We start from the raw sequence: 14660 nt of genomic DNA, 5'->3' as shown, positions 1-14660 counted from the left end.
CTGATTGTAGATCCACGTGAAATGGAATGCTGCATGACCTCCATCTTCTCTCCATTTATCGCATGTTCTCACTGGTTCAGCTGGGAGGATTTCTGCTTATTTTTTGTAAGATTACGTTTATAATCCAGATAGAAGGCTGCAGCTATTGAGCTTCATCCAGACATGCTTCCACTCAAGGCCTCTTCCCGCTCAGGAAGCAGGATGGTGTCATCTGGGTACCATGGGCTGTTAATGACATCTCCTAATCCTGATGCAGCGTTTTACTTCAGAGTCCAGCTTCTTGGATTATCTGCTCACACACAGATTGAATTAGGCATGATGAGAGGATCCAACCCTGACACACCTGTGCTGACTTTAAGTCATGCTGCCTCCCCTGGCTGTGTCAGATAAGTGCGTCTTGGTCTGTGTACAGGTTCAATGTGGCACAGTTCCCATCGTGGTTAGTGCAGTGGGTCTCGATGAAAGCACCAGCCACCTGCAGGAGAAAGCTGGGCTGCTACTTCTGCAAAGAGACACGGTCTTGGAAACTCAGAGGGGCAGTTCTCCGTCCTGAAAGGCACCAGGAGCTGGCACTGACTCAGTAGCAGTGAGTTTAATATACGTGTAACAAATCATAAAGGAAATAAATCATATTTTAGGGAATCACAAGTTATCTAGAGGTTTTTGATAATTCACAGTTCACCAGATAATTTCTCAATGTCCAAACAGTTGAGTAAAAATAAGTGGCACAAGTAGGATTCCCCCCGCCACTCTCAAGAAACATAATGATTTACAAACATGTGACATCTGGGATGCTTCGTGAATATTAACCAAGGCATCTTAGGAAACCCTTTGTGTCCAACCCGCTGAGCCTGTTACTACACCGGTTCATGCTACCCCTGCCGGATCACGGAGCATGCAAATGCAAATATGCTAATTTAATCGAAAACAGCATCATCATTTTGAAGACAGCAACAGAAAGAAGTCAGTCCTCTTCCATAACCCATTGCTCACCTATAAAGGTTCCACTGTTGTTACCAGCACAGTCAGCATCTTCTGGATGGAGTGTAAAAGCATAAAGAACAAGAGCCAAGAAATAAAAGCAGAATCGTTAGAAGCCCAGCCATAGGTGCAAAAATAAAATAAAATAGACTACTTAAAACAATTAGGTTACTGCACAGCATGGCACAGCCCTGACGATGCCACTCTTAAACATAAAACGTGCCGTTGTATATTTAAGTTTACAGTGGTTATTTTGAAACAGCATGCAAGGTCCCCCCCCCCCCCAACCACAGGCTCCTCGATGCAATTCCAACAAAACGATGGAAGATTTGTCTGAAGGACATCTGTTTTCCACAGTTACGAAATTCATGGCTTGACTGGTCCCCACATCTCTATTGACAAGTCAGGCTCTCTGATCCTGTATGAAATTCAGCATTTACTTGGGCTCACTGCGTTAGACAGAAAGGCCAGGATTAATATATATCCTCCCATCTCTAGATTGGAAGGGGTTCTGTGTCAGGAAGGTGCAGTATATTTCAATTAAAAAAAAAAGACTAGCCCAAATGAGAACACTCTAAAAATAAATACCGGGCTATTAAATATTTCAGACTCAAATGAAAATGGAATATATATATTTTAAAAAGCCTAAAGTGTGGATTATTTATTACTTTAGGTCTCTAATCACTTCTGTCTACCGTATATACTTGTGTACAAGCCGAGTTCTTCAGCACATTTTAATGCAGTTTTTGCGGGAAAATTAGGTGCCTTGGCTGATATTCGGGCTGGCTTGTATTTAAGTATATACGGTATCTACCTAAAGATGATATAGGCAGACAGGTAGGTAGGTAGGTAGACACATATATAAACACACGCACACACACACTTGTGGAAACTAATAGCACGTGTTTTACAAAAGTCAACCAGCAGAAATAGTTCCTATAAGTCCTATGTTAAAATATGTTAATATATTTCAATAGTATTACATTCTTTATCCATTTATATCTGAGACTGTTGACTGACATAAACATAATAATGTATGGTTTCAGATTACTTTCTATCTTTTTACTACGTGATAAGCAAAACAAAAAAAAAGTAAATTTCTTCCCAAAACAAAGTTCCACCGTGATTTTTGGCACTGGCAGGTCACGACAGACACTCTGAGTGTGCAATAAGGTCATTTTTTATACAGTGCACGCTGTAACCAAGCAGGAGTCTCTGGGCGGTGCAACAGTTGCAACGTGCTCCACCTCAGTGCACACACGGCACAGGGAGCTTTCATACATACGTGTGCCTTCCACTCCCTCTGAGCAGCACGGGTGGAAAAGGGAAAGAGAGCGATTAAGTGTACAGATGGAATGCGCATGACTAAAGCAGTAAACGTTTCGAGGGGAAAAAAAATTCACCTACCACACTCAACTGCTTCCTCATCTTAGAAAGCCAAGGAGGGAAAAAAGGTATTTTAAATGTTTCAAAATTACTAGGCAACTATTACATAGGATTCATGAGAAACTACATTTTAGACGGCATCGAACCTGTGGTCTAAAAAGAAAGAGCATGCGTATGCAGCACAGACAGGTATCTAGAGAGCTTAATAACTAATCCAATGGGAAAAACCACCGGAACGAAAAGATCTTCAGCATTAAAAACAAACAAAAGAACCTATAATAAAGGCCCGTATTCTTTTCACACAATAGTTTTTTTATAAACAATCTACATCTGTTCAACACGCTGAGGAAATTTCATAATAAAGATAGTAAAAAGTAAGGATTTTTAGGAACTTTGTTCTTAATGGGCTTTACACCTTATAACTTTAACAATCCCCAGCAATTACCAGCTCACTACACATATCCAATGTGCTTGCCCACATTCTTGATTGTCATTCTGTCTCTATTACTTAGGAAAGGTATTTTGAAAAGTAACTCTAAACATTGATTAAACAACTAATAGAACAGTTAAACTTACATCTGACGTCACCACCCGACAGAAACGAGTCCTGGCCCAAATGACTTCACTAGAGAGTTCTACCAAGCATCTGAGAAGCGTTGACACAACCAATCCCACCCAAACTGTCCCAGAACACAGAAAGGAAGAAAGATGCCCAAATTCACTCCATGAGCGCAGTATCACCCTGACGCCAAAGCCAGGCAGATGGAACTGCGAAAGAACATGACACACCCACAATCCTCATGAATGCAGATGCAGAGAATTTCTACAAAATCCCAGCAAGGAAAATACACAGCATGTTCAAAGGTAATACATAATGGCCAAGTACAAAATGATAGTTCACATTAGAAAAACAACTCAATTCTCCACATAAAGGAAGAGAATCACATGCCGTATATACCTGAGCGTAAGCTGACTCAAATATCAGCCGAGGCACCTAATGTTACCACAGAACTACAAGTAAAAATGTGTTGAAAAACTCGACTTATACACAAGTGTATACGGTAATCATCTCCAATGATACAGAGTCATTTGATAAAATCCAGCATCCATTCCTGATAAAAACCCTCAGCAAGGTGAGTGGGTTGGAAAGGGGGAACTGATTACAAGGATCCACATGTGACCTCTTCCCTGGGAGAGGGACAGCAGAGAAGGGGGGAAGGGAGACTCCAGATAGGGCAAGATATGACAAAATAACGATGTATAAATTACCAAGGGCACATGAGGGAGGGGGGAATGGGGAGGGAGGGGAAAAAAAAAGAGGACCTGATGCAAGGGGCTTAAGTGGAGAGCAAATGCCTTGAGAATGATTGGGGCAGGGAATGTATGGATGTGCTTTATACAATTGATGTATGTATATGTATGGATTGTGGTAAGAGTTGTATGAGTCCCTAATAAAATGTAAAAAAAGAAAAGAGGAGAAAAAAATGATTAGGGCAAAGACTGTACAGATATGCTTTATACAATTGATGTATGTATATGTATGAACTGTGATAAGAATTGTATGAGCCCCAATAAATTGTTTAAAAAAAACCTCAGCAAAATAGGAATAGAAATTCCTCAACACATTAAAGAGCATTTGTAGAAAACAGCCAGCATGATTCTTAATGGAGAGACTAAAAGCACACCCTGGAACAGGTAGCCAGGAGAGGATGCCCTTCATCACTACTTCATTCAATGTTGTACCTGAATAGCTAGAGCAATAAGACAGGCAAAGAGAAATAAAGGGTAAAATACAAAGATAAAACTATTCCCGTTTACAGATGACACGATCCTATGCACAGATGTTTCATTGATGCCACTGGAAGAGGAAGGATTTAGCCAAGTGAGGTAGTACAAGATCAACATACAAAAAAAATCCATCAGAAGCAGCCCATCAGCCTGTGTGATTCAAGGGCAGTAAACACTAAAAGCTAGAACAAGAGGAGGGAGCTGTATGAGAGCTTAAATTCTGACGACGCAGTGCATAGAGGGCTACGGAGGACAGTGAAGGCCCAGATCCACTTGCATGGTCCCCATGTGGACGAAGCCTCTGTGGAAGCCCCTCCGACCGTCGATCTGAGATGTGGGTAGCCTTGCTCTCCACTAGAAAGTGGACTATTGGAGATGGAGTCAGGTTAAAATGTAACATCTTATCATTTGATCTCCCTTTTAACCCTTCAATCTGTCCCGATCAGGGTGGAGGCAACCCTTTTACTCTGGTCATAGCCGGTGCGATCAATTCAAAGGAAGACCCCTTGGTGGTGCGGCCTACTTTCTTTACAAATAAATGCGGGGGTCTTGCTGGGTCTGAGTGCTGCATCTGGCTCACCAACCTCCAGCCATGTTGCCCGTCAACCCAGGAGCCAGCCATTGGTGGCCTGCCATGTAGCCTGCCATGCTGGGGTTCACTAGCTTCTGCAGCCACAGCTGACCTTGGATTCTTCCCACCTCTCTCTGTAACTTATGGTGCTCCTGTCAATCCTGGGATCATCAGCCCCCGAAGCAACGTGAGTCAGGAGATCGCTCCAGCTTAGAATCTGACCCATGAAACTCAAACTGGAAGTGAGCCGATTTCTTGGTTGACTTCTGGGTCAGTTGGCATCACGCAGTCCACAAAGCCGATGTTCTACATGCTGTTCTGTGCTGAAGAGTCTAGGGCCTTCATGGCTGGCAAGCGGCCACTCTTAAGGTGCAACTCTTAGTCTCACCCAGTCAGAGGAAAAGCGAGTAAAGTAAAACAAAGGTTCAAGGAAACAATTAGTTCAAAGGATCAGAAAACTACATGGTGCCCAACTACTGTAACCGATAACGGCTCTGACTGGGGTCACAAGAGAAAATCCCAGGGAGAATGGGAGGGGCATAACAGAACCCGGATTCATAAAGGAGATCAGACGTACTGGTCTTACAGAGACGGGGGGGGGGGGCCCTGAAGACACTCTTAGACCCCTTTCTAACTAGTAGAACTGAAGCCATCCCCGGAGGTAGCTGTTCAGCCACATGAAAGACAGGCCGATAAAACGAGCACCAATGGCCAGGAGGGACATGCCCCACAGAATAATCAACTAGGAGAACAAAAGCGCAGTATTGCCCAAAAGGATGAAAACGTTCACCAGACAGACGCGTGGAACTCAAGGTGGATGGGGAGAGTGCTGACACGTCGTAGGAACTGCAGCGAACCAGTGTCATGCACTGGTCTGTATGAGGCGCTGAATGGGCAGCCGGTTTCCTCTGCAAGCTTTCACCGTCCTGGACCACTGAAAGTACTTGTTTCACACGAAAGACCTTTAGTTAAAGGTAGAAAGTGTGCTGACCACAGAGAAGCCGAACCAGTCATGAAGGTACTTCACTACACCACCTTAAAGCAAACAGCAAGCAGCCACAACTGTCTGCTTCCTTACCCATCCAAACCAGAGAATGAAAGCCACAGGAAATACCCAGAAAAAGTAGCTATCTACCACTGTACTTTTGTATTTCAAATATCATGGCTCCTCAAACTGTTTTAATTCTCTTGGTCAATTGTAGTAAACACGAGCAGGTTATATTCAACAGGGTAGTAGTAAGCTTTCCAGGCCCCTGGCTAGTTACTCTCAGCTGGACACACCGGGTATTCTGGACAGGTGCACGGACAGGCAGGTGCGTCTCCACTGGTGACAGTCACACTGAAATCACTATTTCTCAGACTCGGAAGTTAGGAGGCCCCCAATTCATGCATTCTTTGATGCATGTTTCTCAGTAGCTCTGCAATGTCATATACATTAGAGCAAATTACTAGAAGTTACATAATTTACTTTCTGATAAGGGGCCATAGTGTCAAACCAGGGATCTCTGCATGAGAGACAGGACATTTGCAGCAGGGCTTGCAGTGGATCATCTTCTGAAATCTCAGGTGTCCGGCCAGTAGATTGTCATTGACAGTAGATTGTCTGAAATCTCAGATTGTCCAGACAGTAGATTGCCTCATTTTCTGACACAAACAATAAAACAGACTTCATTGAGGTTTAGATTGAGTATTACATACAACGGAGGACAAATGTCACAAAACCAAAAATTTAAAACGCCAATTTACAGAACCGCAAAGATGAACTATACGCTACACAATCACCTGGTGCTTCCATTCTCATAGGTTATGGGTCTGTTACATAAATACGTAAGATTCCCTTAATACAATTTTCAATTACGTTGGAATCTTTCCCCCCACCCTGGCACGATCACACATTTTCAAAACCAAGTGGTAAGCTTAAATAGATCCCTTAGGGAAGGCAGAGGAACCGATTTCTTTATACCTTGCAAGTTCTCATAATGAGGGGAAACATGGAAAGGGCTGACTTGGGTCGGAAAAGAGCGTGGGTAATCACAGTTCCTCCTGTGTGCACAGCACCGTTCAATGCTGACCGAGCGGGTAGGTTTATTTAATTCCCCAACAGCTCTATGAGGTTAGGACTATCATTACCCCCATTTGACAGATGGGGAAGTGGGGGCAGAGAAAAAAATGCAGGGCTCACAAGTGGCCAAAGAGGGCTCTGGACCCACACGGTCTGGATCCAGACACTGCTTTCTGGACCACAATGCTGTACTCCCACCGCACAATCACGTCTTATTTATGCAAGCCCCAGGCTAGAGAAAGGCAGATAGGGTTTGAGAGAAAGAGTAGCCCCTTTCGGACTTCCTGTCCACCTTCTGCCCCAATAGCTCAAGTCTGTTGTCCTGGGCAGAGAGCCTGGAAGGAGCAGGAGGCCATCTCTTCCCGCGGCGCCGGGACCTCGCTGGCAACTGTCTTCCAGCACTGAAGACCAGGAAAGGAAAATGGCAAAAACCAGAGGCGCAGCCAAAGACCATGAAGACAAAAAGGTCCCTGGGGACAGGATGGAACAATTTGCCTGAGGGGCCTTTGAGGACTTGTGCGTGACAGAGCAGAAGGAAGCTTCCCATCCCACCACTGGATGGGACCTGCGGGCGTTCCTGACAAGTGCATAATAGGTGTCTGTATAGGTGCACTCTGACTCACAGGAGCAAGGTGAAGTTCCCATACCAGCCATCTTTTTCCCATACCCTGCTTTGTCCCCCACATCAAACTTTCCCCTTCCCACAAAAGACCGCAATGATTCATAAACACAGACCTCACACTCTTAATGGTGCATATTATTTCTTACCTGTATGGTACTGAGTTCCAAGGGCAAAACACAAGAAAATGGTGTTCGACTTAGAGAAATCCTTCACAACTACTAGTAAAAATAGTACATATTTGGAATATATTTCAGAAGTTGTGTGTGTGTGTGGTTAGTTGTCACTGAGTCAGCCCCAGACTAGATGGGATCACCATTGTGAGCCACAGGGTTTTCAGTGGCCGATGTTTTCAGATGGGGGTTGACAGGTCTTTCTTCCGAGTCGCATACTAAGAACTATGCTGAAACCTATTCATGCGCACACACGCGGAGAATCCCATTGACTAACACGGAAAGTACACAACAACATCTCCAACAGGATCTAACAATGCGAGCCACCACACACAACCTTTACAACTTCACAAGCCCAGTATCTCTTTCCCACAAATGCAAACTTTTTGGTTATTTTACAAGCCTCCCCTGGGATTTCTATTTACACAAAATAGTAAGAACGTATCTAACAATGTTTTAGACATGCAAACCTACTGCAACAGCACAGGCAGTCATTGTTTCTGAATTGACTCTAGGGTTGAGCACGCTCAACCGACCGTTCGGAAGATGCCAAGGCCAAGAGGAAGGAGATTTCTCAACTTAACAAGCTTAATTACAGCACCCTGCCACGTCCTGGCACATACATTATTCCTAAATGTCCAACCTCCTAAAATACAGGTATTGCCAACAGTGAATTTATTCATTTAATTCAGTGTTTAAATCCTTTCAGTACAGACTGTGGTTTTTCGATCCACAGAAGGTCTGCCTATGAGTGAAGTACGCTGACCCCTCGTGTGCATGAGCATCTGCTGTGGATTCTGTCAATCTTATCTTTCTGACCCACAAGGGGACGACCCTCACAATGGGCTAAAGTGAACCTGAAAATGATTTTATTTTTTATGTCTTATTTCCTAGTCTGTAAAATGTCAGTAAACAAATGTTCATTTTTACTATTAAACAAAAATGTTTAACCAGCAGTATGTATAAATGGTCAGGTATTTATATGTAGGTATTGAGCACTGTAAAAAAAAACAAAACCCCACCCTTGAACTTTAGGCAGCGAAAGAGTGCAGGAGGGAGGAGCTTATGAAAACTAGCACTTTCCCTTTCTGAACACCTCGCACACAGAATTTAAACATGAATAACGAACGGCTGAAGTTAAATGGGTATTTATGCTATCAGGAGAACAACTCGTAGGCTTAGATTTCAATGGAAAGGGAGGGAATCATATTTCACATGATGAAATGTTCAAATACATGTTCAAATAAAGTTACTATTTCTTCCTTGAAGGTTATTAGCAACTGCCTCCATCAGAGTACTATAAAGTCTAGCGACGCAAGAAGGAGAAGCTACCCAGTGTCTGTCATGAAAAACTATCCCCACGTCCTACTTGAGACATAAGAGGCTCTTCTGGTCATTTCCAGACTAGGTAAGCTGTGCCTTTTAGGTAGCAATCTAAAAGTTGGTCATATCGAGGAAGAGCTGTCCCACTTGGCGATCGCTACTACTTTTGCTGTATCCCTCCTACGCATGTGACTGCCTATCATTAGATGGTAGAGAGAGGGAGGGAAAACCAATTTCTAGCACAAGTTTCCTGGCTAAGCAATTCTTATTCCCCCAGCCCCCAAAATGAGAGAAGGGAGATTATTTCCTATACATCTTCTAAAATGTAGGCATTTTTTAAAAAAGAGTTCATGCCTTAGTTCTTAGGAAAGTTCTCTTACAGGTAGGTTCCTCTGCTCAGAAAGCCTATTCTCTGAGTAGGTGTTGGGCACGCCATGATTCTTAAGGGGAGGGGAGAGCAAGCATCAAAGATGGTACCACCTACACGTCCAGTGGTGCATCAGGAGGCCAGCGCTACAGCCTCAGAGGCTGGTCCTTATCACAGCTCTGATTTATCTTGGAGTCAAGAACCAGCAGTCTATCATCGAGGGGAATGCCGAGCCGAGGTAACAAGATTGGGATTTGGCATTCGTTCAGCCCTTCCATGCTGGTATTAATGGAATCCCTATCATGCAGTATATCTTCTACTTCATATTTCCCGAAAGGCAAACTTAGGCCATGCTATTCTGCTATGATTCAGATAAAAAGTAAAGTTATAGTAAGACACGCGTTCGCATTGTGGGGAACAGTTTACTGGCGGATTTGAGTCATACAGTTTCACTATTCCAAATCCAATGCTTGTAATATCTTCTGAGGCTTGAAATGCACTTGTATAATTTAGAGCAGAGAAAAAAGTTTAGCACCGTGAATATTTTTTTAATTATAAATATCAGCATGACCAATTTACTCTTCCCTGAGATATTTTACATTAAATCTGAAATTTTCTTAATACCAACCTTGGGAATTAGTAGTTGAAGCCATGAACATAGAGGTTTTCTTCCTAGTGTTGTCCCACGATTTGCCAAAGGCCACGGTAACATGGACTTCTGATTCTAAAAATCTAAGTTCCAAATGTCCCCATCCAAAGCAGCGGGTCAAATGGCCAAAATTAATCAGTTATATCAGGGCTCACTATTAAATACATAGGCTACAAAACAAAGTGCTCTCGAATGCCAGTGAACACTCTAAGAATGATGCCTGCACAGTGTTTAAGCTCAGGGGTTTAGGAGACAATATTCGGACATAGCTCGAGCAGAATTGCAATTCTTTGAGGATAAAGATACTGGCTTTTAGTTCACAGGCATGGTCTGTCTGAACAATGTCACGTTTACAGAGCCATACTGGTGAACAGCTTTGAAAACTAAGAGCCTGGTTTGAAGGAAGTGACATCTGCATATTAGAAGAAATACTATGCCTCTCATGCATCAAGTCTAACCCTCTAATTCAAAAACGTGGGAGAGAATGAGAAAATAGATGTAGGGAAAAACCAGTAAACATTTCTGAATGCTAAATTCAAAAAGCAGACAAATTAGTAAATATCCCAAATGAGGCAATTTCAGTGCAGACAAATCCTAGACTGGATCTTGCTCAGATTTGAATAATGCAGTAATTCACGTAAAAGGAAATGATGCTAATAAACATTTGAAAAACACTCCACTAAGATCACTATTTCTGTATACACATCTTCACTCACTGTATCCCGGTCTGTACCTGTCTGGGAAGAGCTATTGAAAAGACAAGCCTGGACAGCGTGTCATGTCACACATTGGGCCGCTAACCCCAAGGTCAGCAGTTTGACTCCACTGGCCGCTCCGCAGGAGAAAGAAGAGGCCTTCTACTACTGTCAGGAGTCGCACCCTTGGAAACCCCAGGGGCGGCTTCACCCCGGTCCCATGGGGTTGCTAAGTGGGAATCAATGCGAGGATGGTGGGGCTGAGAAGACCATCTATCTCCTTGGTTGATTTCTTGATGGAAATGTGTATGAATCAAAATTGTTAAATAAAAATGTATAAATGTTCATCAAACTCTAAGTGGCCTCTGTCTGACTCCAACAAATTTGAAATATGGGTTGAAACTTTAATACAACCACATTTATTTTCACTTCTGCATCCTTTATTCGACATGCAGCATAGATATACATTAGATGTGTGAAGTTTCTAAGCCTCAAACTACAAACAATATATATATTTTAAATCCCTCAAAGACTACTTCAGCAGGACGAATCCCCAGTCACGATGTTTGAGACAATGTAACATTCAGCTTCGCCTGTACACTGTCTGGTGGCACACGACACGTGGCACTCAATGACAAGGTTTTTTTCCCATTCTGCCCAGACTTAACGTAGCAGGAACAAGCAGGCTTTTGAATCAGAGTTCTGCCTGAGGATTTGCTTGCTTCTGAGATTTATATTCCACTGTAGCTTGGCTCTCTTATAATGTGATTCTGGGGTTAGAAGCGTCGACAAACTGACAGAAATAACAGGAGATGTGAAAAATGCAACGATACTAAAAACAGATGTTGGTGTAAAATTCCAAGGCCATGTATTTGCTTGCTTTACTTTTGAATGTGCAACTCCTCTGTTGAAAACAAAGGACGTTAACCGCCAGGCCCCTTCTAGAATCCCTAGATGCATGAAACAGGGGGAAGATGTAGTAGAGTATTAATGAGAGAGGGACCCGAGAGGGGGCGGGAGGTGGGACGCAAAGGAAATCTGAGAGAAAGGGTGGCTGAAAGAAAGAGCAACACACCTACACCAACCATATACATATATACATACATATATACATACATACATACATACATACATACATATATACATACATACATATATACACACAGAGAATTTTTCCAGTCAGCCTTCACCAGCATTCTCTCGTTCTTGTTTTGTGATAACCTCCAAACGGGTGGATCACAGGATAAAACAGAGCTACTCTGAAACACACAAAACCTGGAGTTTCTCAACCCAACAAAACCTGGAGTTTCATGACCAACAAAACCTGGAGTTTCTCACCCCACTCCCCACTAATTTTTAATCAAGAGATACTTTACTGGCACTTCTTGGCTTCAGGGAAATTGGAGGTGCATGTGAGATTACATTGACCAAATACTTACATTTAGAAATCAGAGGGGGTGGCAGTGGGTATTAGTCACTTTATGAAACCACAAGTTATAGTTTCTTACAAACTGCCCCGAATTCTGCAAAAGATTCACATTAGTATTCTTACCACGCGTTTCTCATTTGTTTGATCCCGGGGAAAAGATCATTTGAGAGCTATTGCGAGGTAACACGACCCCCTGTTCTGGCACAAACACCTGCTTTGCCAGTCAAAAGTAGCGGGATTTGATTATTCTGCATGCTCATGTTAATAAACTTACGTGATTTCCTGTTGGAAGCTTTCAAGGGCTGTACTAACATTGCTGGTCGTCTCACGGCCAATCTCCTGGGGGGGAAAGAAGGTGGACATGCCGATCAATTTCACCTCAAGAGATGAACAAAACACCAAAACACTGGGAGGCTTATGAGAACCCTGCAAGTGGGGAAAGGAAGGACAGGGTGGGGGACATGGGGGTAAATCAACCTGCTACTTTTACATGGTTATCCATTCGCTCTGTCCCCTCCCCTCTCCCTCGAAAACCTCTTGCTTTTTCTAGTCTCACTTTTCCTATCAACACCACTTCAGATACTAACGTGTGATCTAGTTCCCATTTGACTCCCCACAAACACAACAAGCAGAATGGCTGTGATGTCTGGGGTCACTTTTCATACTTTGGGCAGACAAAACAGGAACCTCAATGCTGGGGACAAGAGGATTTCAAGGCATGGTATGAGAGCTTGTTGGATCGCCATCTCGGCTGAGACGATATTTTGCAGAGACAAAAGGCGGGTTTAAGAAAGGCCGGTGTGCTCACCTTTCCTGGAAATGCTTGGAGGGAATCAGGCCTGCCCTGGGGTTGGCGTCCCCTTCATGCTTTGCCTGCCACCAGGTTGCATCCTCCTGGCTCATAATCTGAAGGATATCTCCTTTCTTGAAAGACAGCCCGGCCTCTCTGCATGGAATTGCTCTGTCCTCAGTCGGATCGTAGTCGAAAAGGGCTTTGATGAACACCTGGGAGAAGAATTCCACCCGGGAAGCATGGGATTAAGAGATTAGAAGCTAAAACGAAATACGCAAGATGACCTCTGTTGGCCAAACTTTTATTTCAGAAATACTTTTTAAAAACTTGAATATCAAAACAAACTTTCTGGGACAAAGTGGACGGCAACCATTTGGAAAATCAAGACGTCCCTCGGGCCTCCCGAATTTGTAGAGGTAGCAATTACCTTGCCTTCTTTAGATGGGGTCTCCTCTTTGATGCTGGGTATAATCTTAAATGTGATTGCTCCCTGAGACTGAGCCTGATATCAAATTAAAGAGAGAGTCATCAGATTTTATATATATATATTAAAGAAATAAGAGTAAAGCAGGTAGAAAATGAAACTCATCTGAAAATATATACACTTGAGGTTGCGTCTCAGAGGAAGTCCCACATAAGGAAATCCGTTTTGTAGAAATTCCCGAAACCCAAGAAAGATGAAAGTGTGTTAAATATACTTCCCCCCCCAAAAGATCAATGAATGCAGTTTTACTTCCTGTGGGCTTTTAAAATACCGACTGCCTCCGTATTCCTTCTGAGCGAAGGCAAGGCGTGCGTCTGCAGTAAAGGCAATGCTAAATGACTCGGGCAGACAGGAAGCAAATTCAACAGCCAAACTTTGTGACCCTGATTTCTGCCAAACCAGTGTGCAGGGATCAAGCCACTGCATTCAGGGAACAGTGGTGCCAAGAGGTCTGTGTTTCAGACCCAGCAGCTCGCTGCTCCGAGGTGTAAATTCTCCAACCCAACCCCACTTTCAGTTCAGCAGCATGGCGTCCCTGGAGGAGAGTTGGAGGAGCCACATGCAGCCAGTCAGCGCTACCGACAGGAAGGCAGCTCTCACACAACACAGCAATTTCATAGTGTAAAACAAGAACCACGAGGGGCGGCATCGTAATTACGAGTACTCATAAAAGTAATTTGTGATTCTTAGAAAGAATGTGTAGAATACTCTATTGTGTAGGTATGGAGAAAGCCAATGGTTTTTTCTTATCTTCTCCCATTCTTCTGGCTTTTTTTTTTTTTTAATTCTAAAACTAAACTGACAGCCTTCGGGCTGATTCTGGCGCCCAGCAACCTGACTGGACAGATTGACCAGGACAGAGTGCAGCTGCCGAGGGTTCAGGTTCGCAGCACTGTAGATCTGCACGGGAGCAGGCAGCCTCATCTTTCCCTGGTTAAGAGGATTTACGAATGTAAATGTTACGGGGCTCAATGCATCAGTAAATAGTACTTTGGCTCAATCCACATTGGTTCTTATTAGCCTTCCTAACATGCCGTGATCAAGCTGCCGCAGCCACTGGAATTGACTCGCGGTGATCCACCACACAGTCAAGATGAATGCTCATCTAGTCATAAATGCAAACTTCTAGATCGCTTCCAAGAATTTTTTAAAAAAGAAATCATTACATATGCACTTTTTTCCCCACTTGCCAAAGCTTTTTCCTTGGCTTTCTCTCTCACAATTTACTTTTTAAATGGTGGTAACTACACGCACAATGAAACATTTCAACATGCTTCACAGGTACAACAGGTGTAGCATGTTCTACAACGGCATTCCTTGACAAAAGGGTATAACATTTT

General features: G+C 43.3%; 1 protein-coding gene across 1 annotated transcript in view; it reads right to left on the bottom strand.

Moving 5' to 3' along the window:
• Window positions 1–14660, bottom strand: part of MPP7 (MAGUK p55 scaffold protein 7) — a 143102-nt gene that overhangs the window by 42907 nt on the left and 85535 nt on the right. Inside the window, exons 8-10 of the mRNA XM_075550913.1 lie at window positions 13264–13338; window positions 12852–13048; window positions 12318–12382 (exon numbers count right to left, since the gene is read on the bottom strand). Of these exons, the coding sequence (XP_075407028.1) occupies window positions 12318–12382; window positions 12852–13048; window positions 13264–13338 (337 nt within the window). The remainder of the gene's footprint in view (window positions 1–12317; window positions 12383–12851; window positions 13049–13263; window positions 13339–14660) is intronic.

This window comes from Tenrec ecaudatus, chromosome 5 (assembly GCF_050624435.1).
Source record: "Tenrec ecaudatus isolate mTenEca1 chromosome 5, mTenEca1.hap1, whole genome shotgun sequence".
Lineage (NCBI taxonomy): Eukaryota > Metazoa > Chordata > Mammalia > Afrosoricida > Tenrecidae > Tenrec > Tenrec ecaudatus.
This window is presented reverse-complemented; position numbering and strand designations above follow the sequence as displayed.